At 42.9% G+C, this 24,745-nt stretch overlaps 1 protein-coding gene across 3 annotated transcripts in view; it reads left to right on the top strand.

The window, feature by feature from the left end:
- Window positions 1–24,745, top strand: part of THSD4 (thrombospondin type 1 domain containing 4) — a 641,818-nt gene that overhangs the window by 575,243 nt on the left and 41,830 nt on the right. For all 3 annotated transcript variants that reach the window (XR_008446511.1, XM_054042518.1, XM_054042519.1), the window contains 3 exons: window positions 704–833; window positions 2,954–3,158; window positions 5,449–5,622. Coding sequence is in view for 2 of the 3 variants with exons in the window: in XM_054042518.1 (XP_053898493.1) it covers window positions 704–833; window positions 2,954–3,158; window positions 5,449–5,622 (509 nt within the window). In the remaining variant the exon portion in view is untranslated. The remainder of the gene's footprint in view (window positions 1–703; window positions 834–2,953; window positions 3,159–5,448; window positions 5,623–24,745) is intronic.

Below are 24,745 nucleotides of genomic sequence, written 5' to 3'. Positions count from 1 at the left end.
AGGAGAGAAATAATAATACTTAACATCTATCCAGTACTTGTCATCCCTAAAGCATTAATTCATGAAGCCTCACAACACTCCAGTGAGGTAGGTATTATTTTTATATCCTTATTTACCTGATGATAATCCTAAAGTAGGGAGGGTAAATTACTTGCCCAAAAGCAAAAAGAAAAGGAATCTGACTCAGAGGCTGGATTAGTGCACACAAGTTCCTTCTCCCAGTCCTGTGTTCAAGCTGCTAAACTGCATTTTTTTAAATCAACTACAGGCTGAAGCTATGCACAGTTCTCCCCAAAAAACATTTAATGGAGCAAAACCACAACACTTTCTCAGACTCTTTTGCAATGCTGTGCTGTGGTTTGTGTTTGCAGGCAGCTGCCGTCGTCGTGTTGCTGTAAGCAGCAAGGCATTCAGATTTCACTTATAGAATCATAGAATATCAGGATTGGAAGGGACCTCAGAAGATCATCTAGTCCAACCCCCTGCTCAAAGCAGGACCAATCCCCATGTTTATTTGTGTTTATGTACATTGGATAAACTACTAATTTGGATCATTTTCCTTATCCTGTTGCTCTCTTGTGTTTAAGTTTTCTGTACCAGATCCTGTTGTTGTAGCTAAGTCACGTGTATGTTGAATGTTTTCTTTTTATCTGCACTACTTATTATTGGTTTGGTTTTTGTTTTTGTTTTATTGCCATTTCAGGGTTGCGATACCCAATCTTCCACTGTGTAAACAGAATATCTCATGAGGAGGTGTCTGAGAGCTATTGTGACACCAGCACCAAGCCCACGCCAGAAGAAGAAGCCTGCAACATCTTCCCATGCCCAGCCTTGTAAGATAGTGCCAGAAAATACACTGGAAATGAAGGCAGCAGTGTCACTGAAGCTTTGCACAAAGGAGGGTAGCTGTTTTAAATAGGACTCTAGGGTGAACATCTCAAGTATTTTCCACTTGTGACATGGAGTGCAGCTGATGGGTTCCCCTGTCAGAGGTGGTTTTTATTCCTTTCTAAGGGCAGGTCTACACTACCCGCCTGAATCGGCGGGTAGAAATCTATCTCTCGGGGCTCAAATTATCGCGTCTCGTCAGGACGCGACAATCGATCCCCGAATCGACGCTTCTACTCCACCAGCGGAGGTAGGAGTAAGCGCCGTTGACGGGGGAGCCGCAGAGGTTGATTTGCCGCCGTCCTCACAGTGGGGTAAGTTGGCTCTGATATGTCGAATTCAGCTACACTATTCGCGTAGCTGAATTTGCATATCTTAAACCGACTTTACTCTGGGTTAAATGCAGCCAATCCTCAACAGGTATGATCGTTAAGGGTGCACTGCCCCTGGAATCTCTCCCCTAGTCTCTCCCTTGGTGCTCTTTCCAAGAGAGAAGCCTCTACCTGCACTTCTCCTAGAGCAGAACTCCGCAGTTCACACCACTTTAGACTGAATCACCAGGTTACGTTCCCACTGTTCAGGGTAAGTGGTGCCTTATACGTTATACTCCTTTGCAGTCCCTCATGAGTGCACCCCCAGCGACAGGTTCTGCTGCCTTCACCTCTCTGGGTGCAACCCCACCCTCTTCTACAACTCAGTCCCCCATCTTCTAACCATGTTAATATGACAGGCCCAAATGTACCGGGCACCTGCAAGGCACTTCTCTCTGGGAGCCTGTGATCAGCAGCTGATTAAGGTAACTCAGAACAGCTCCTTCCGAACAGCAGACTATATATTCACTCAAGGGTATATAGCAAGCAGATAAAAGGGTTAACACTACAGAGGGTCTTGCCTAAGCTTTGAGACAAGGGATAAGCTTTAGGCAAGCCTATACTGCCTCAGACACACTCTGCAGGGCCTCTGTCTCTGACTGACTGCTCCTGCTGCAATCTCTGCCTCTCCCTGTCAGCTTCTCTACACACACTTCCTCTCCAGGCAGGGAGTTTTAAGATTTACTGTCATTTTTGATCTTAGGGCCCCTGGCCTGGGAAAAATAGGCCTGTGACCTGGCTGGAGCCAGGTGGGCAATTCTAAGTAATAGCCCATCCAATGTTCTCAAAGGACTCTTGGAATACTTTCCCCAGAGATAGCTGATCTCTAGCCACAGCTTTGTTTCCTGCTTGTTCTTCTTAATAACCTTTAATTCAAGCGTTACGTTTTAATTCAACTCTGTCTAATCAGACAGAATATTGTCAATCAGGTAAACTGGGATGCATAGAGTGCTGATGATAAATGATACAGCTATTGCCCTCATTCTCCACAACAAGTCTGAAGTTAACAGTGTGAAGGGCGTTTGTACTAGCAATGCACTCATCTCCCTGAGCATGACACCAAAAATGACATGAAAATTAAAATATGTATATTAATAAAACAAATACATATATACAGTTTTAATAGAAATCTTAATGGAAAGGAATCTTATTGTCACTGAAATAAAATGAATCTATTCATTGTTTGTCATACATCATTTTATTTGTATATGTAAGTTAATGCCCATTTAGGTGATCCATCTACCATTCCTTCTCCAAACAACTGTCTTATTACTGCTCTCCCTGTGTAATGTCCAGAAAAAGTCTGTAAGCTCCTCAGGGCAGACATCTTGCTTTTACATGTTTTGGGAAGTGTTGTTAAAGTAATCAGAAATAATATATATTGCTAGACAATTTCTAAAAATACACTCAGATCACTATGTACCCAGTTCTGCAACTCTTACACATTTAATAGCGTAACACCTCATCCTTTGTAGACCCTTTGGAAGTATGCAGTGGTCCCCTATATAAAGGATAAGTATTATTTATTTCAGTATTCAGCAAAAGACATGCAGAGGTTTAAATGATAGTATAAGACTTTTTTTTTGTCCAAACACTTATAATCAGAATTGAAAGGAGATTAGTGTCTACAATATGGCACTGTCTTTATTAACAGTGGATCATTATTATGTTCTCCTTTTTCTTTTCTCTGTTAGCTGGGATATAGGGGAGTGGTCTGAGTGCAGTAAAACATGTGGCCTTGGTATGCAGCACCGACAAGTCCTGTGCCGACAAGTGTATGCCAATCGTACTCTGATGGTTCAGCAATACCGATGCCATCACTTGGAGAAGCCAGAAACAACCAGCACATGCCAGCTGAAGATTTGCAGTGAATGGCAAATTCAGACAGAGTGGACTTCGGTAAATGGGAATGATTGGTTCATTTGGAGCATGAAACCTCAGGGGAGCTACAATGGAGTGGCTCCAAAGATCTTTAATCAGATGTGATTGGATTACATTTGGCTTTGATTAAAAACCACAGAGGGGAATGTGGGAAAGCTTTCAAGATAGGTAGTAGGTGAGCTTAGACAATTTAAACAAGCCAGGTGGTTATGACCAATTAAAACTTATTGTTTAGACCAGAGAGAATAGAGAAAAGGGACAGGGTAGACATATACTTAGTTAATTAAAATATCATTCGGAGTGCTTTGCAAGGTTAATGTATTTATCTGTGTTTTTAGGGAGGGAAGATTTGATAAAGGCTTATTTTATAGTTAAGGGGCATATGTTATTATCCAGGATTTGATTCTATGTAGGGTTAATTATTGTCTGTGTTGGTGGTAAGAAGCAGTACCTGGTTAAGGTTTTTTTGTTTTTATTTTTATTCCGTTGTATTTTGAATAATATTTAAATGCAAGGGCATCTAGAGGCTTGGATGGGTGTTTTTTTTTTAAATACATCCTATGAAGCAAAGTAAAGAAATATTATAAATCAAATACTGCTTTAGTAATTTTAGCTGGTGATATGAAATGGCAATCAAAATAAAATCCAGTGATTGATTTATTCCCCTGCCCCTCCCCCCTCCACCCCCAAAAAAAGAATCCTTTGGCATCAGGAGGAAAGGACCTACTGTAGTGAGAGAGGCATTTAAGTTTGGAAACTCTGTGGTTTAAATAGAGCATTTATTGTGTTAGGTTACTGGAGTACAAGTAGGTTTTCACTTTGGAGATAGCTCCCTGATTTTAAAAATGCATCTTAAGCAATTTGTTGCAGTGCCATTTTTCCCAACACAGAAACATAAATGGCAGATGCTTTGATCTGATTCTGGTTAGAAAAGATGGAACTCCAGATTTAAGGACATTTCCGGACAGTGTCACCTAGTGGAAAGAGTACTGGACTGGCACTCAGAAGACCTTGGTTCTATTCCTGAGTCTGTTCCTAGACTGCTGGGTGACCTTGGGCAAGCCATTTCATCTCTCTGTGCCTCAGTAAGATGAGGGTCATGATACTGATCTCCTTGGTAAAGTGCTTTGATTTCCACGGATGAAAAGAGCTATGGAAGAGCTGGGTGTTATCATCATCATCATCGTTATTGGTGTTACTCCAATACGTTAGTGACTTGTTTCACAAGCCTAACCTGAATTTCTGCAAGTATTTTGGGCTCAGGGATTGGAGAAATAGATGCAATCCTACATGAGTGATGCTCTTACTGCTAGATGCTTTCATGGCTTTCGCATTTGCTTAGACAGGAAAGTGAGAAGTGTGTCCAGATGGGGAAAATGAAGGTTCCAGTTGCTGGCACTGATCATTTGCAGCCATGTAGATAATCGTTAAAAAAAAATTAAAAAACGTATGTTAAGAGAATGTTAAGGCTACAAAGTCAAGAACTCAGAAGTTAGGAAATGCCAAATATAAGGCTGCTTGTGCAACCTTAATTTGTACCCCTTGTGTGTATGTGTTATCATGCAGCCTTTAATCGTGCAGCCTTTAATTACATGGTCACATAGTGTTTGATGATAGAGCGATAGGAGCACTGGCAGGGGAGGGTCCTATCCAGATGTTCAGTTTTGGGTCACAACAGGCAGTGGAGTTCCTTAGGCAGGACTCCTTATCTGCCTCTCTTTGCCCTCCTTTCTGATGATCTGAGCTGCATACCTCGCCAGGCAGAGATGCTGCTAGCTGTTGTATGGAGCAGCACTCCATACAGAGAGACCAGAGAAGAGCAGGGAAGGGGAGTCTTCCCCCCACTTTTAGTTGAAGATCAGGAGCAGCTGTGCTCCCTTGAGTTACTCTTTGCTTTATCTCCTGCCCAGGAGTGCAACTCAGAAGCATGCAGAGTGTGTGGAAACCTTGAAACAACCTTTCTGGAGCTTAGAGGGCTAAGTTTCTGTGCATTGTAACAAAGCTCCCCAATGCAGCAGAACCACATCAGTCCCAATGTGGTTAGGTTCTTTATGGTCATCATGGCGATGTTTGGCCCTATATTTTTAATTTTTGTCTTTCTAAATTCACCTATATGATTCATTGGAATGAGACCCTCATCTATAGAACTATTGAAATATCTCCCCACGAACAACCAGTATTTCTTCAGCTCATGTAGATTTTTGCACCCGTGGCATTGGAGGTAATGGATAGATGATCTCCAGCTGGACCTGGGCTATAGTTGCTAGGTCTTGAATGTAGTACTGATGCAAAGTCTGTTTTATTACAGTGTTCGGTGCCATGTGGAGTGGGGCAGAGGACCCGAGATGTTAAGTGTGTCAGCAATCTTGGAGACATTGTTGATGACGAGGAGTGTAATATGAAGCTACGGCCAAATGACATTGAAAACTGTGACATGGGGCCCTGTGCTAAGAGCTGGTTCCTCACGGAGTGGAGTGACAGGGTAAGACTTTCCACGGTTTTTTGTAACTGTCCCATTCACCCTTCTGAGACATAAGAATTGAGTAGTTTGGCCTAAGTGCAAAAGAATATAAAATATCAATCATAAAAGGGGCAATTGTGATACGAGTTTACTGAATTGCTTTAATCTATAACATAGGCAGGTGCAGATAAAGAAAAGATAAACTGGTTCATGAGCTTGTTTTTGGTTCAAGAAGTGATAAAAAGGACAAGAGTGTGGGCTGAAGTCCCAAAGTCTGGATTTGGAATCTGATCTGAATCTAGACTTCCCTAAAGATGGGGTGTGTTCAGATTTATTGTTTTGCTTTGGTTAGGCCTGAGTCCCTAAGTTTGGATCCAGATACTACCCAAGTGTTCTTTTGGATAGGAGGTTTCAGATTTGGTGTTCCGGTTTGAGCCCATTCAAGAAAAAGATTACCTGACCCCTACAAAGCCATAGAAATGACCCCTTTGGGCTCCAGAAAGGTTCTTTCAAAGTTTCCACATCCTAGGTAAGCTGGATATATGGTTTGTTCCAATGATGCATAGGCAGGGTCAAACTGTTGTCAATAGAGAGATGCTGATTTACACCATCTGATGATCTAGCCCAGGGAATTTCTTTAATAGTTGTAATATACATATTATTTTATTAAGACTTACGGGATAGGCATAGCTAGCACCTACAAACTATTTTAGTCCCTCTTATGGGTCGCATAGCAGATCTTATCCATACACAAGTCAAACTCAGTGTTCATTGCATAGGCCTCGTCCTTCCATCCCTTACTCTGTTGGCCAGTCCTTACCCACAGGCAGATAGTCACATTCAGAGGAAATACCTGTAAGATTTTATATATACTCCTCAGTGATATTCAATCCAGTGTGACATTTTGGGGTCCAACAGTTCTGGTTCAGAGGTCATGTCATGTGCTGACCAGCCTGCTTTGCCTGAGGCAAAATGGAAACATACTGAGTGAACTTAGCGGAGCCACCAGGGTCTTGTCATTTCTCTCTGTGATGATGTGTTCTGGCAGTGCAGTCACATGATGAACGCAAACATTGCGGTGTCTAGTCTGTCATGCTATAAATTTTAATTCCACAATGGGATCATTTTATGATTCTCTATGACTCAGTTTGATGACATAGAGGCTTTCCAGCTCTTCAAAATTCAGTACTCCTTAAATTTTAGAAATTTTCTAGCAGTGTTTCCCAAACTTGGGACGCCGCTTGTGTAGGGAATGCCCTTGGCGGGCCGGGCCAGTTTGAGAACCTACCACGTCTGCAGGTTCAGCCGATCGCGGCTCCCACTGGCCGCAGTTCACTGCTCCAGGCCAATGGGAGCTGCAGGAAGTGGCGCAGGCCAAGGGACCTACTGGCCGCCGCTTCCAGCAGCTCCCATTGTCCTGGAGCGTCGAACCGCGGCCAGTGGGAGCCGCGATCGGCCAAACCTGCGGACACTGCAGGTAAACAAACCGCCCCGGCCCACCAGGAGCTTTCCCTACACAAGCGGCTTCCCAAGTTTGGGAAACACTGTTCTAGCAGAGAGTAGGAAGAGGTGCTCAATTAAAACTGACTCCTGAGTCACCTCTTCAAAGCGTAATTGGAAAAAATTATCAGAATCCTACTCAGATCTGAACAACAAAACTTCAAACTGAGCCTTCCTTTTCAAATAGATTTGTTGAGAGAGAATCTTAGTGCTGCAATGGAATATTATAGAAGTCATTGTTTGAAAGCAATATTATTTACCAGCCCCTCCACAGACTAATTAACTGTCACGTAATAAGAGGGACCCAATGCAATTAACTTTTGAGGCATTTTTTGTGGGCGGGAGCATGTCTCATTGGAGCTTAGAACATTTCAACTTTTAGAGGAAGTTGCTAGTCACTCAGGATAATGTTAATGTACAGTCTTACGTGGACTAACCCAGAAGTTAACAGCTAAAGTATCCTATTGCTGTACTGTAAACCACAAAGTGCCTTTCTATGTTTGTTTTTCTAGTGTGTAGAGCTGGATTCCTTGTAAAATGTTATTCGAGTGATATTTTATGTGTGGGAAAGAAAAAAAGCATTTTATCCTCAAAGATAGAAAAACTTAACTAGCCCTTTGAGAACATGCTGGGCCAGATCCTCATCTGGTTTAACTTGCTATAGCTGCAATGAAGCGCATCTTTACCAGTTGGGGATCTATCCATCTCTTTTTTCTTCTCCAAGCCTGACACTTTCATTTCTGCAGGATTAAATATGTGACTTTTTTTAATAGCTGAAAATGTTTATTTTAAAAAATTTAAATAAATAAAAACATTCTGTTAGGAAGCTTTTGAATCTAGAATTGTGTTTTTAAATTTTACTGTATTTACTAATGTATGTTAAGTGAGAGCCTAGAGATGAAATATCTTATATTGAAAACTTTTTTTTTTCCTACTGTGACTGTTTTAAAGTTGGATAATAAATAATGGGCTTTTTACCTTTTCTGCGTATGGAAGTAAGTGAACTAATTAATGATTTCCAAATGTTTGCTACTGTGTCTGGCATAATTTAGCAGCAACTCTGCCAGCAATGCATTGAGTTAGATTTGTGAAAAGAATAAAAGGAACAGGATTCTTCTCTACATGAATCAGAAAAATATACAGGCCAAAATTTTCAAATTGGACCCTTGCGTTAGACGCCTGCATAAGATATTCAGAGGTGCTGAACAGTAGCAATACCTGTTGAAATCAGTGGGAGCTCTCGGTGCTCTGCCAGTCTGTCCCTGTGGCCCAAAATTTTATTTTTGCATGTCAAATACTACTTCAGTGATTCAGCAACCTCTGTTCCTTTTGATTGGGCGTGTTTCTGTTTAAGGGCATTTAGATGGACAGTTTTAAATGATATGGAAATGGGCACTCCCAGATTTGCAGGCTTTGTATCTTTCACTCGAATTTCCTAAAGCAACTCTTAAAAAAAATATTTTAAGCCAAGCCACAATTCAGCAATAAGTGTAGATCAGTGATGGGTGACCCACAAATAGTTCAGATAAGCAGCCAAAAGTTCAGATGCTAAAATAAAGCTTTTTCAAACCTCCTGAGTCTGCAAAAGTGTGGTAGAAATCTCACAAGAACAGACCTTCTTTATGAGATTTATTACATGTCTGCTTCCACTCCCAGCTGGAAATACCACAGAACAGTCTTTCTCATTGTATTGTGGCACTTGTGGCTGGAAACCACAAGTGAAAGAACTTACAAGCTTTCACAACTTTGGAACCTTAAAATATTTAGTTCAAATGTGTTTACAGCAATAAGTGAAGATTTGGTCCTTATTTTTACTTAGTGTATATGGATGTAGATTCACTATATGGCTAGATAAAGGGGCCAAGGTAATCTTTTATTGGAGCAACTTCTGATCACTTGCCTCTCTGCTGGGCATTGACATCTCTGCATTCAATTCCTGTATGCATTGGTGCTCAATACAGCTCCGTCATTATTGTCTGCTACAGTGGGAGGGGTCCAATACCTAAGCAGAAATTACATTTACAAGGAGCTAGAGGCCTGGGAGAGAGAAAAACCAAAGTCTTTGGGGACAGGGGCTTGACTGTCCAGCCAGGGCTGGAGCAGGAGGCAGATTGCAAAGAGGGAAGGAGCCTGGATAACTAAGGAAATATTTCCTAGACAAACCTACTATAATGCAGGTGCATAACTGGTTGGAAAACCGTACTTGGAGAATTGTTATCAATGGTTCACAGTCAAGCTAGAAGGCCATATCGAGTGGGGATCTGTCGTGGGGTCCGGTTCTGTTCAATAGCTTCATAAATGATTTGGACAATGGCATAGAGCGTACATTTATAAATTTTGTGGTTTATATCAAGTTGGGAGGAGTTGCAAGCTCTTTGGAGGACAGGGTTAGAATTCAAAATGATTTGACAAGCTGTAGAAATGATCTGAAGTAAATACGATGGAATTCAATAAGGACAAATTCAAAGTACTACACTTAGGAAGGAATAATTAACTGCACAAAAACAAAATGGGAAATGACTGCCTAGGAAGGAGAACTGCAAAAAAAGATCTGGGGATTATAGGGGTTCACAAACTAAATAGGAGTCAACAATGTAACACTGTTGCAAAAAAAAGCAACCATCATTCTGGATGGATTGGCAGGAATGTTGTAAGCAAGATATGAGAAGTGACTCTACTCAGCACTGATAAGGCCTCAAATGGAGTATTGTGTCCAGTTCTGGGTACCACATCTGGAGAAAGATGTGGACAAATTGGAGAAAGTCTAGAGGAGAGCAACAAAAATAATTAAGTATCAGAGGGGTAGCCGTGTTAGTCTGAATCTGTAAAAAGCAACAGAGGGTCCTGTGGCACCTTTGAGACTAACAGAAGTACTGGGAGCATAAGCTTTCGTGGGTAAGAACCTCACTTCTTGCATCTGAACCCTCTGCACAGGACCCTCTGTTGCTTTTTAAAAATAATTAAAGGTCTAGAAAACATGGCTGATGAGGAAAGATGAGGAAAAATGGAGAGTCTGAAGAAGCGAAGACTGTGGGGAAACATGAGTCTTCAAGTACGTAAAAGGTTGCTATAAAGAGGAGAATGATACATTTTTCTCAATAATCACTAAGGACAGGATAAGAAATAACGAGCTTAAATTGCAGCAAGGGAGATTTATGTTAGGAAAAATTTCCTCAATGTAAGGGTAGTTAAGCACTGGATTGAGGAATCTCTGTCATTCAAGGTTTTTAGGAACCAGTGAGACAAACACTGTCATGGATGGTCCAGATAACACTTAGTCCTGCTTCAGTGCAGGGGACTGAACTAAATGACCTGTTGAGGTCCCTTCCAGTCCTACATTTCTATGTTTCTATGATTTGTTGAAGTAACAGGAAATGTTGTGTGTAGGGAAATTTTTAAATAACTCATCCTTAAGCTTTTTTTTAAAAAAAAATTGTGTCTGTAATACCAATACATGTTTATAATTTGAGTCACTCTGACCAGAAGTTTTTGTAGATGGTGTAGATTTCTTATGGTGGGCTTAACACGTTCAAGAAGAACCATCATGAACAGTTTGCTTGGAATGGAAGGCAAAGTGATGCTGTGGTGATTAGAGCACACCAGAGCATTGCCTTTCCCTTTCCAAAATGGGAGAATAATCCCATGGCACCAGTCGTCAGGTAGTTTCTCATGAATCCATTCTTGGTTGATAATATGGGTCAACCCTCCCAAAATGGAATTCCCACCGTGCTCAATGAGCTCTGCAGCTATGCCGCAAATACTGGCAGCATAGCCATTCTTGAGTTTACAGACTGTGCTTCAAACCTCCTCGACCATATCAGCCCTCCAGCTGCATACATTTGATCCTTCAGTAGCTGGATGGAGAAGTCCTCCTGAACAACCTCACACATGCTGAAAGAATGTCATGGTTTCCACTCTCGCCCACCTCAGCCACAGTATAGGGCAGAGAACCGGGCTCTCTGAAATCTAGTGATCTGAAGGGTGCACTCTGTGATCCATGAGCAGGAGAATTAATGAAAAATTGTGTTAAATTATATACCTAATGAGATACTGGGAGCAGTAATGGTCACAGCCCTAATGACATGCTGTAATGTATATGTGTAAAAATGTACTTATTGTCTATAGTATGAATTATTCAAGAACACACTGATAGAAATCAATTACCATTAGAAATTCTGTCTTAATAATAGAATTATACAACAGTCCATAAAATGAGCTACCCAGCTAAGAGTGTTAGCTATTATAGTATTGAGCATATTGGCAGCTGCTGTTACCGTCAGTCACTGCACTAACACTGAGTCATTGCTTGGTTAAATGCTTTTGTATACCCAGGGTCTGAAAGGCGCTATATAAACCCGAGTTCTGATTCCTTCCTAGAACAAGCCATCTTGCTCCAAGCAATCTCCCTGAAGCAAATCTTTGAAGAGTAAAGCGAGACACAGTTCACTATAGTGCTGCTTCTGTCATAACCAAACACTATATGTAAACTAAGTTTGAATTGATGTAGTGACATGCTGTCTAATAACCACCATTAAGCAACCTCTGTTAAACAAAGAAACTAGAGAGAGGCTGCATGTCAGATCAAGGAGACTCATAACAGACAATTTCCAAACCACACAAAAATCATAGCATTACTTTAATAGTTATTTCAGGGAACACTGACAGAATCCCTGTGTATGCACTTATGTAGAGTCTTATGGACTTTGGGGCTTATATACGTTTCATGTGCAAAGTTTATGGTTTGCATGACCACAGTGTGGATCAGGTGGTGTATCTTCTTCTGTATATGGTAGCCAGACCTTCCACGCTCCTCCTCTCAAAAAATAAATCAATCAACCACAAGTTTAGAGAGTGACGTGATCCGGTAAATACTTAAAGAATTTAAAGTTAAGTGTCAAATACCTGACTCTGATATCCACTAAGCTCCAACTGAACATGCATCCGACGAAGTGGGCATTCACCCACGAAAGTTTATGCTCCAATACATCTGTTAGTCTTAAAGGTGCCACAGGACTCTCTGTTGCTCTTTACACTGAGAGAAATTTCCATTTATTTCAGTATGAAAAAGGGAGAGCAATGGTAGGTTAAAGACCAAATATTGTTCCCATCAAAATCAACAGGAGCAGGACTGGGCCCAAAGCATTTCACAAGAACTTCAGTCTATTTCTATTTGTCATACTACATTCATTGTTTCTTTTTCTATGAAAAAAAAATTGTCCAGCTAATTAACGCTCCAAATTCCAAATGCTGCCTTTCATTATCTGTGATTTTTTTCACTTACAGAAAAGCTCAGTAGCAAAACTTGGTGAATTTACTATCATGAGTTTGCATAAACAAATTTGCATAGGTCTTCCCAAGTCTCTTTTGCAATGAACCTGACAGCTCAAAATCAGGGGGGCCATTTCAGATTTTGATAGGGGGGGCAATTTTAACCATGATTTGTAGGACTCCTTAGGCACTTGAAAACTCTAGCTTTTTGGCAGATAACTTAGCAATTAGCTGACTGGAGCCCTGTATCTAATTCCTTTATAAAAGAAATAAAATAAAATAAAATAAATATTAGGCCCACTCAGCTCTAATAACAACATGTTTTAACATCTTGTGGCAAGTCGCAGGAAAAGGGGCGGGCTGAGGGACGTGCTGGCCGCCCTTCCTGCAGCCCCCATTGGCCTGGAGCGGCAAACCACAGCCAGAGGGAGCCGCGATCGGCCAAAACTGCGGACGTGGCAGGTAAACAAACCAGCCCGGCCCACCAGGGGCTTTCCCTGAACAAGCGGCGGCCCTAGTTTGAGAACCACTGGCTTAAGGGACACTTGTTAGGTTTTAAATTTTAATGTATATTCTTACTTTATTACTAACTCTGTGTGGAGAGAGATCCCATCAGGACTCCTGGGTTCTATCCCAGTTCTGGGAGGAGAGTGGGATCTAGTGGGTTACAGTGAGGTGCAGATGCATCTGGGTTCTATATAAGAACATCAGAAGGGCCATACTGGGTAAGACCAATGGTCCATCTAGCCCAGTATCCTATCTTCCAACAGTGGCCAATGTCAGGTGCTCCAGGGGGAATGAACAGAACAGATAATCATCAAGTTGCCGTGTTGCCCACTCCCAACTTCTGGCAAACAGAAGCGAGGGACATGCAGAACAGTGTGTTGGATCCCTGCCCACCCTGGCTAATTGCCATTCCTGGACCTATCCTCCATGAATTTATCTAGTTCTGATTGGAATCCTGTCATAGTTTTGGCCTTCACAACATCCCCTGGCAAAGAGTTCCACATGTTGACTGTGAAGAAATACTTTTTTTGTTTGTTTTAAATCTGGTGCCTATTAATTTCATTTGGTGACCCTCTAGTTCTTGTGTTGTGTGAAGGAGTAAATAACACTTCTTTATTCAATTTTTATACACCATTCATGATTTTATAGACCTCTATCGTATCCCCCCTTAGTCATCTCTTTGCCAAGCTGAAAAGTCCCAGTCTTTTTAATCTCTCTTCATATGAAACTGTTCTATATCCCTAATCATTTCTGTTGCTCTTCTCTGTACCTTTTCAAAATCCAATATATCTTTTTGAGATGGGGTGACCAAATCTGCACTCACTATTCAATACGTTGGTGTACCGTGAATTTACATAGAGGCAATAAGATATTTTTCTCTTATTATCTATCCCTTTCCTAATGATTTCCAATATTCTGTTAGCTTTTTTTAATTGCCACTGCACATTGAGCAGATGTTTTCGGAGAACTATCCACAGTGACTGCAAAATCTCTTTATGGACGAGTTCAGCTAATTTAGACTCCATCATTTTGTATGTATAGTTGGGATTGTATTTTGCTAAGTGCATTACTTTGCATTTATCAACATTGAATTTCTTCTGCCACTGTGTTGCCCAGTCACCAAGTTTTGTGAGATCCCTTTGTAACTCTTCCCAATCTGCTTTGGACTTAACTATCTTGAGTAATTTGTATCATCTGCAAATTGTACCACCTCACTGTGTACCCCTTTTTCCAGATCGTTTATGAATATGTTGAATAGAACTGGTCCCAGTAGAGACCCCTGAGGGACACCACTATTTACTTCTCTCTGGTCTCACTTTTTATTCCTACCCTTTGTTTCCAATCTTTTCACTGAAGTGCCTGGCAGTGCGTACAGGATCATCTAAGGATCCTTAATCTACTTTAATGATAAGCCTTTTGTTATCTTAATCACCCTGCCTCTGTTTATAAACAAATTCCCTGTCTCAAAGGCTGTGCTGCTCACAGTTTTGGAACTCATCACATATCACCCTCAAGCTGTTGCAATTAAGAGCTCCATCTAGGGTAGACCTCCTCTGTGAAACTGGGGGGGCTGGGGGGAAGGAGGGCTAAAGCCCTCCCCTGCCCCCCTGCTCAAAATAATACTATGTTAAAACTGCAATGTTTCACCACATTTGGATTCAAATTCATAAATCAATCCAGACCAGGGTGTAAGGTTGGTGACCCTTACCAAACATATCAACAAAACTAGGTTAACAGAAATTAGATGAGACCCATGTGGCTTGAAAATGTTGTTGCTAATGGTCCATATGGCTCTGATCTATAGTTCAGTTTACTGGAGAATCAGAAGCAGGGAACACACACTCTCCTATTTTACTATAGTGGGAGAATCACTCGTGTTCTGTTTCTACTGACTGGAGTGCTCAATTGTTGTTCTCTATTACCATATTTTTGTTTGTTCATTTGTTTCTCATTTTATATTTAGTACATATTTACAAGAGAGAACTTTTAAAATGTTAATGATATTTGGAAGCCAAAATAAAAGATGGTAAGAAAACAGCATTAGGGAACAGCAAAGCAAGACTAGCTTTGAATGTCAACTATGCTACAATAAAATGAAATAATAATACTTACCTTATATCTCCCATTGGAGGGATTCTAGGGTGCTTCACATACACTAATGATGTAATCCCCATTTAACAGATGAGGAAATGGAGGCACATAAGAACAGGCATACTGGTTCAGATCAGTGGTCTATCTAGTCAAGTATGCTGTCTCTGACAATTGCCAATACCAGATGCTTCAGAGGAAATTAACAGAACAGGACAGTTATTGAGTGATTCATTCCCTATTGTCTAGTTCCAGCTTCTGGCAGTCAGGGGTTTAGGGACACTTGGAGCATGGGTTGCATCCCTGACCATCTTGGCTAATAGCAATTGATGGACCTATCTTTCATGATTTTATCTAATCTTTTTAAACCCAGTTATACTTTGGCCTTCACAACATCCTCTGGCAATGAGTTCCACAGGTTAATGCAACAGAGGGTCCTGTGGCACCTTTAAGACTAACAGATGTATTGGAGCATAAGCTTTCATGGGTGAATGCCCACTTCATCAGACGCATCAGGTTAACTGTGCATTTTGTGTGGGGAAGTACTTCCATAGACAACCTTAAGGTTTCAGAAGTGCTGAGCATCTGACTTCCATGGGTTTGCAGGTGCTCAGAACAATTGAAGTTCAGCAGATAAATTTTATGCACAGGGTCACAAAGTGAGTCTATAGCAAAGCTGGAAAAATAACTCAGGGCACTTGAATCCCAGTCCTGTGCCTCATAATCAAAAGACCATACTTTCAGTTATGAAAGTTAAATGCCATAAATAAACAGTATGTCACAATAAGTGTATAAATTAGGTTGAGAAAGTGCAATGACATATCCTGAAGCCTGAGTGGCAGAACTGAGTGCAGGTCTACACTACAGGCTTAAGTCGACCTAAGTTAGGCATTTCTGGCTACATGAAAAATGTAGCTGGAGTCGACGTAGCTCAGGTCGACTTATTGCGGTGTCTACACCGCGCTGGGTCAACGGGAGATACTCTCCCGTCGACTTACCTTATGCTTCTTGTTGTGGTGGAGTCAATGGGAGAGCGATCTGTGGTCGATTTAGTGGGTCTTCACTAGACCCTCTAAATTAACACCCGGTGGATGGATCGCCGCAGCGATCCAAGGTAAGTGTAGACATGCCCTGAGATTAGGAGAAGATATATGAAGTGTTGTTGTAGCTATGTTGGTCCCAGGATATTAGAGAGAGAAGGGGAGGTGAGAGAATATCTGTTGTTGGACCAATCTCTGTCAGTGAGCAAGACAATGTTTCAAGCTTGAACGGAGCTCTTCTTCACATTTGGGAAATATATTCAGAGTGTCACTGCTAAATGCAAGATGAAACAGATTGTTTAGCATAACTAGTTAACATGTATTTCAAGGATTTCTCAAGGTGAAGGGTTCAGTTAGCACCTTTCCAGTCATGGGGTGGGAAAGGGAAAAAAATCCCTCCCAATGACAGAATCACTGCCTGCCTCAAATATCTACAAGACAATGGACAACACTCCGATATCCACCTGACCCCAAATACATTGCCAAACTCATCCATTTCATCTTCACCCATAACAATTTTACATTCAACAACAAACACTTTTTCTAAACCCTGGGAAAAGCCATGGGTACTAGGACTGTTCCCCAATATGTCAACTTCTTTATGGGCCACCTTGAGGAAGAATTTCTGGACCAAGAAACAAATTATATACCTGAGCTACATTAACGATATTTTATCCTCTGGACAGACAATCAAAACTCCAACCTAGTTTTCCACCACCCATCAATTAAACTCTGTCTAGACTGCTCCCACACTAGCATCAACTTCCTTGACACCACGTTCAGCTTCAACAGCGACAACTATAGATAAGAAACCCACAGATTGCCACACCTACCTTCACAGATCCAGTAACCACTCCAAAATACACCAAGAAATCTGTTATCTACAGCCAGGAACTCAGACACCAGAGACTATGCTCCGAGGAGAAAGTCCAGGATATACACCTTAAAACCATCTTCACCAAACAAGGACACTCCATCAGAGAATTAAATTGCATCATGAAACGGGCCACACAAAATACCCCAGGAGACTCTGCTTCAATATAGAAATAAAACTCCCTCTGACCATGCACTCCTAGTTGTCACCTACCACCCCACATCGGAACCCATACAGGGTATCATTAAACAGTTTCAACCCATACTCAGTGGGGACCACATCCTGAAATAAATCTTTCCTGAACCTTCTCTTTGGGCCTACAAACAACCCCCACCCTCTCCAAGCTCATCATCAGAAGCCAGCTTCCCACAGACCAGGACACACCAACTCAAAGCAGTGTCAGGCCCTGCCAGAACAACAGATGCAAAATCTGTAGACATGTCTTCATTGCTACGATGATCAACGCACTCCACAACACACCTTTCAAGATCAATGGGCTTCTACATGGCCGGTTGGAGTTCCGCCATAAAACTAGGCCTATCCACTGCAGTTTACTGCTCTGTAACTTGGCACAAATCTCATCCTCAACAGGCTAGCTGACTTATATTTCAGTGAAACTGTTTCCTGTTGTTTAGTGTCGTATATTTTGACAGTGCATTCTCCATCACTTGAGAAATTCACCCTAGAAATTCCAGGTTGTTTTTAGAAATCAATATACAGCATAACCTTCTAAATTGGTAAATTATTCTGAAATGCCTACAGTTCTGATATTGAAGGCTGCCAAATTATCCTCCCAAAGCTGACTCTACAAAGGAGGTGGTTGCTTAGGGCAGCAAAATGTTCAGGGACTGTTTGTATGGGTGACTAGTTTAGTACACTAGATTAGCTAGCTTGCCAGGAGCAATAGAACCCCTAGTTAATACAGGAACAGATTTACCATAAAACTACCTGTGTGGTTGCTTGGGGCCCCCAATGACAGTGGGGCCCCCAAAATGCAGGACAAATATCTGACAACCTGCCCCTGAGTCCCAGCCGGTGGTGCAGCAAGGCTCAGGCAGGCAGGCTGCCTGCATGCCATGGTTGGTGGCCCCACGCCGCTCCCAAAAGTAGCTGGTTGCTGGCATGTCTCTGCGCGCCCCTGTTAGGGGGTGGGGGGAGGCTGCAGCTCCACGTGCTTCCCCCACCCTGGGAAGCGCACGGAGACCCGCTGTCCAGCTCCCACCAAGGGGCGCGCAGAGACGTGCCAGAAGCAGGGCTAAGGCAGCTCCCTTCCCACTCTACCTCCCTCCCTCCTCACTGCTTCGTTCCCAGAAGTGGCCGGCATGTCCCTGTAGCCTCTGGGAGGGGTGGGGTGTCTCCGTGTGCTCCCCCGACCCCAAGCACCAACTCCGCAGCTCCCACTGGCAGGGAACTTCAGCAAATGGGAGCTGCGGGGGAGGTGCCTGCGGGAAGCAGTGTGCAGAGACCCCCCTGTCTCCGCCCCCTCCTAGGAGCTGCATCCCGCACCCAAACTTCCTCCCAGAGCCCAAACCCCTCATCCCCTCCCACACCCCAACCCCCTGCCCCAGCCCAGAGCCCACACCCAGCACCCAAACTTCCTCCCAGAGCCCACCCCCCACACCCCCTCCTGCACCCAACCCCCTGCCCCAATCAAGGTACCTCACTTTATTTTCATTTACTTCCCATTATTTATAATATAGGAGAAGGAGGAGGAAGAAATAAAGAATGAAAAATGGAGAGGAGATGAGAGAGAATGTTCTTTTTCTTGGCTGGGTCCTGAGGCGGATGCCCCAAAAATGAAGCTCTGCCCAGAGCCATGTGATGTTCCCCTGGTTTTATCTGGACCGGTGATCTGCTAGGTCACTTCAATTCTTGACTTTGGGAGCCAGCCTTACTCTGCTCTGCTGTGAGAACCCCCACTCCTGGGCTGTTCATGCACAGCCTCTGGCATGTAATTTGCTCCTTGGATTGTGCAACCGAATGACACTAGCCAATATCTCCGGTCCCAGACACAACCCTAGGAACCTCCGTCTTGCAGTGTCCAGTTATGCCCGCTCGATGCTGCAAGCTTATATGAGTTTGTCAATTTAACAAAGAAATTGATATGTACCAGACTTGTTATACCAAGGGGAGTTTCTGATACACTTCAAACCAAACGCACTGCTTCAGGTAGAATCAAAGGTAGAAACAAACTAATTTATTAACTGCAAAGATAGATTTTGAGTGATTATAAGTCAAAGCACAACAAGTCGGATTTGGTCAAATGAAATAAAAGCAAAACACATTCTAAGCTGATCTTAACACTTTCAGTGCCCTTACAAACTTAGATGCTTCTCACCACAGACTGGCTGGTTGCCCTTCAGCCAGGCGATCCCCTTTGATCAGCACTTCAGTCACTTGGTGGTGATGTCTGTAGATGGAGGTGGAAGAGAGAGGAAGAGCATGGCAAACATCTCTTCCTTTTATCCTTTCTTCCCTCTTGGCTTTGCCCCCTTCCCTTCAGAGTCAGGTGAGCATTACCTCATCGCAGTCCCAAACTGACCAAAGGAAACGGGGTGACTCACTCGAGAGTCCACCAGATCTTTTGTTGCTGCCTAGGCCAGTGTCCTTTGTTCCTGTGAGGATGGTCTGGGTTTGTACCATACATGCCCTGATGAGGTGTGAACTGCCTGGGCTTGCTTTAAGCCATGAGGACACATTTTCAGCTTCATAACTATATACATGAAATTACAACCTATAACATTACTATAACAACGATTACTATAACATTACCATAACAACAATGCTCAGTGCATCATAAGCCTTCCGAAGATACCCGACATGACAAACTTTGCATTGGATACCACACAATCATATTATAAAGATGAACATGGGGTTGAAGGGTATTCCTCCGAAGTACAGAATGTCACAGGCCCCACTAACTCTAAATCCGATACTGCCTGTATCCCAGGGTCTATTATGATTAACAATGATTGTTTCTAACAGTGGACATATAAAAATCCTCCTGGTCCTGATGAACTAATGGGCAAGGATGGCCTGGGGAGAGCCATGGAAAGTGCAGAGGTTCCACCTCACAGGAGATCATGCAAATGTGGTTTTTTTTCTTCTGAGTTTTAAGTAAAACTCAGTCAAAGTGTCAAGTTTCCCCTCATTTTGTGTGGAAATCCTGTAAGAGCACCAATTTTGCATTGTTTCAGTGCAAAGCCATAACTCAGTATTTAGTTTGCAATGAAACACAGAACCAGTCTAATTTTGAAGGACATGTTGATAGAAGTGTGGCCAATGCCTAAAGAAGCTTTTTTCCTCCTCCAGTTTATATCCCTTTTGCATGATGCAGCTGCTTCAGATTTCCTAAAAAACCTGTGACTGCCAAAAACAAATTGGTTTGTTTATAAGCAATCAGGCACTCATTGGTCAATACAGAATGCTATTATATTTTCAGACATTAATATAAAACCAGACATTTTATTACTGGAAACTATACATAGAGATTAGAATTACAGTAAAACAAGCTCATATTTTAGCACAGAATGCTGAAGTTAAGTACAATAGCACACCAGATTTCACAAGCAACACTAAAAATATTTCCCCTCAAGGATTTGCATACATCTTCAGGAGTCCAAATCTCACCAAGGTTCAGACTCTGAGGTGGGGTGTCTAATTGTTCACATCACTAACAGTGGTAGTGCAATTCACTGTGTTGTGACTTGGGACAGTCACTGATCACACCTAATTCCTATTGCTATCGTATTATTGCTCTTCCACCACTAGTGTATTTCTAGTCATCACCCTACTTCTAAATATCTCACACACTTTTCCCTTGGTTTATGAAACTTAATGTGTAGTAGCCCCAGCGTTCCAGTACAGTAACTAGTCTGAAGGAAAATCTTCATTGGCATCTCTCTGAAGAGGTCCTGTATCAGATACTCCCCTTATTCTGTTGTATCAAGGCAAGAGAAAGGTTAAGCAATCACTTGACATAATAAAACTCCCTGATGTTGGGAGCAGGGGCATAGCTCTTGGATCTGAAAGATAATGAGCAGTCACTTTAAATAAAAATAAATACACCAACCAGGCAATACAAAAATAAAGTGGGAAATAAGCTGAATTTATCGAATAGTTACTGAATTTTTACTATTCATCTGGGAAAAATTTGGTTGGTTCACTATTTTAATGTAACTACCAATTAACACTAATTCTACAAAGTTTCTAGTGTCTCTGCTGCATTAGCTCATTTAACGCCACACTGAATAATTTTCCTGTGTGTTTAGTCTGATTGGTTTAAACATGCTTAGTATCTCAGACAAATAAGAACCAGCCATTTCTATTTGGGACACTTCTGACCAGATTTTCAAAGGAGATCAGCACTGCTCCCAGTACCTTGATCTCCTTTGGAAATCTGGCCTTTATTTGGGTTCCTAAATGGGATTGAGCTCTCTTGAAAATTTGACCCTTAATCTATTGCCAGCAGATCACTGCTTGCTTCACCTTGGAGTATATTCCAAAAACATTAGTGTCCAGTTTTCACATAGTTTAGATGGAATGGAGGTGAATGATTTTTGTAACTTTGTTTTTTAACTTTTCATAGATTGATATTTATTTTATTTTTGTGGCCCTCTTGTAGTACATAAATTGGAGAGGATTTGCACAATCTCCTAAATACTGTAGGGAATAATGTGTGGGATAGGGATGGGGTCTGGAGAAGGGATATCAGCAGAAATTGGCAAGTTTTACCAGTGCTTTACTAGAAAACATGTTACTTGTTTCTTTGGGTTTTTTTAAAACTTCAGTTAAAGCTAAAAATGGTGGCCTAAAACCACATGAAATGAGTGGTGAGACGGGGCTTGGTTTAGCTCCTCATTGGCAAATGTCTACACTGCTGTTGTCACTTACCTGGAAGCCATGTTGACTGTCTCAGTTTAGAATAAGAATTGGAGACTGAATTACCAATGTAACTCCAGGTTGGCACATCAGTGTGTGGAAGCTTGCACAATCACAATTGACCTGTTTTACCTATCCTATGAATAAACACAGAAATTCAGGCCTGCTACTCTGGAGCAAGTGGTGCCAGATCAGACCTCAGTTTTCCCCAGAGATCATTCTGACGACTTTTACAATTTTTTTTTTTAAGAATGGTTTCAATTTTTTTTTAAGAATGTAGGGAATAAAAGGGTCATCAAGCTGAACTGATGAGGGAGGGAGTTTGGGAAGAAAAGAAACAGCACACCTCTGAATATCAGGGTGGGTGTCACCCAAACTTGTATTTTTGTGGGAATACAAAGCAACTTAACATATGTGTGTAATCTGTAAAAACTGGAAGGGAAAGCATGGCTTTATCCAAATACTCCCTCGCTGTACCTTTGGGTAGAGCCCTGTGCAGGACTGTTTTTTAATTCCGCTCCCATCCGCGCCTGCTATTATGGCAGCAGGTGCTGTGGAACTGTGGGATCCCAGTCCTGCTGCAGGGCTCTACGCTAGTCCTGTGCTGGGCTCTACTCTTGGGAGCCTGGTTTTCACATTGGACGTTTTTACTTATGAAAAAAACAAGATGGAAAACCAAATACTAAAATAAGAAACATTTGGGTTTGACGTTTGCTGCTCAGATCCTTTGTGGGTAGCTAATCTATTGTAAAATCTCACAGCACAGAGTGGGAAAGCTTGATACCTTCCCATTTGGTATTTCCTTTGTTATTTGAGACATTAGTCCAGCTCAGACATAATCATTTAAAACAGAAGACTATTGAGAATTTCTGGAAGACTTCACAGACTAAGCTTGTTCCCGATTTTGTTTTGTTTGGGAAGCAGAAAAGTAAATTAGATTGTCAGATGATTGTTTGCAGAATAACCCTGCTCCTGTCCCCCTCACCTCCCGTATATTTAACTATACCTTCCTAGGGTGTAATATGCTGAGTGGATACAAGACATATTCCCACTTAGAGAGACAAGATGGATGAGGTAATATCTTTTATTGGACTGACTTCAGTTTGTGAGAGAGACAAACTTTCGAGCTTACACTGAAGAAGCTTGTCTCTCTCACCAACAGAAGTTGGTCCAATAAAAGATATTACCTCACCCACCTTCTTTCTCTAATATCCTGAGACATGGCTACAGCAACAGTGCACATTCCTGCTTAGTTGGTTTGAAATACAATTATTTATAGGGCTCAGTTAAACACGTACATATTGAGAACTATGTAGGTCATAGTATTAAATAGGGAACCAGCATATATTTTAATCCTTAAAGGCAGTACTTAACTTGTGCTAGGGCTGAGCCCCGGCATTTCTAGGCTTGGAAGTTCATAGCCCCAACATCGTTGGGCTTGCCACTTCAGTTATGAACGTAAAAACATTGCTTGAGCCCAGGCACCTCTTTCATTACAAAGTAAACAGTGTTTAAACGACCCATGTAAGTTACATACAAAACTAGCTATCAGATTTGTTTGCAAAGCATGATTCCTCTTCGAGTGATTGCTCATGTGCATTCCACAATAAGTGTGCGTGCTCGCCACGTGCACTGCTGCCGGAAGTTTTTCCCCTAGCAGTACCCGTAGGGGGATGCCCCTTGCGACTCCTGGAGTGACGCCTCTATGGTGTGATACAAGGGATGCTGCGCGCTCTTCCCCCCCCCCCAGCCCACAGTTCCTTCTTGCTGCCAGTGAAGGTGCTTCAGAACTGCTCTGCTCCAGCTTTGCTGCATCTTCCCTCTTGGACTCTGTTAGTTCACAGTTAGCAGTACCTGTAGTTAAAAGTAGCTTAGTTAGAATTAGTATAGTGCGCCCAGGTCGGGGCATGCCCCATGCCCCGGGCTTTAAGTTGTGCGACACTTGCAAGCGGCCGATGCCCATGAGTGATCCGCCTGCGGACTGTTTACGCTGTCTGGGGGAAACCCATCTCAGTGATCGCTGCAAGATTTGCAGATCCTTCAAACCTTGGACCAAGAAGGAGCAGGACATTCGGCTCCAAGCCATTTTGATGGAGTCTGCCTTAACTCCGACACAGCTGGGCCGTTCCAAGTCAGCACCGAGCACCACAGCATTGGGTGTGCAGCGACCCTGCGATGCCCTCCACCAGCCAGCACCTCTCCCCATACACGGGACACTCCAAAAAGGCTAAGAAGAGGTTTTCTCCACCGAGGCACCGGAGCAAGACTGGGGTAGAGACTAGACCCGCGTTGGGCAGCTCTCGGTCCCCATCGGCCTCCCGGCCTCCGACTCAAGTTGAGCGGAGTTGCCTGGCCCACTCCGAGCCGGCCTCCCCGGATGCCAATGTCCATATTCGGGTGCCCTCCATACTGGAGGCCCTGCAGACGGCTCGAGACGTTATGTCTCTGCCAGTATCGGTGGCACCACCACCGTTGGCTCCCTGGTCCAGAGGCAAGCCACCGCTCGGATCCCCGCAATTGCTGCCTGGATGGTACCGTTCACAGTCTAGGGAAGGTTCCCGATGCCATTCCCCATTCAGTGACCACCCCATGCACAGTCCGCGCAGGTCCCCGTCAACTCATACCAGGTTATCTGGCTGGGTACCGACTGGCCGGGGTTCCAGGCACTGCTCCACCTCGAGGGAACATAGACCTTGTGAGGAGACCGTGCCCTGTCAGGACAGATGGCACCAGAGGTTGTTATCTCCCAGAAGCTATCATAGCCCTTCGCGGTACGGGCATTGACGCTGTTCCTGTTCTTCATCTCGCTCGAGGTCCCCACCATAGCACCATTCCCGCAACCCCAGGTGTCGATCGCCAGCACCTCGCTGTCGCAGATCCACCCGTTGGAGCCGGTTGCGGAGCAGCTGCGACCGGTGGTACTCCCGCTCCTCCACGCCGGAATCATGGTCTCATAGTCGGCACCATTCCCAACGCTGCCGTTCGT

The sequence above is a fragment of the Malaclemys terrapin genome, chromosome 10, assembly GCF_027887155.1.
Source record: "Malaclemys terrapin pileata isolate rMalTer1 chromosome 10, rMalTer1.hap1, whole genome shotgun sequence".
Lineage (NCBI taxonomy): Eukaryota > Metazoa > Chordata > Testudines > Emydidae > Malaclemys > Malaclemys terrapin.
The sequence above is the reverse complement of the archived record's forward strand: the minus strand, read 5'-3'. Positions and strand labels throughout refer to the sequence as shown.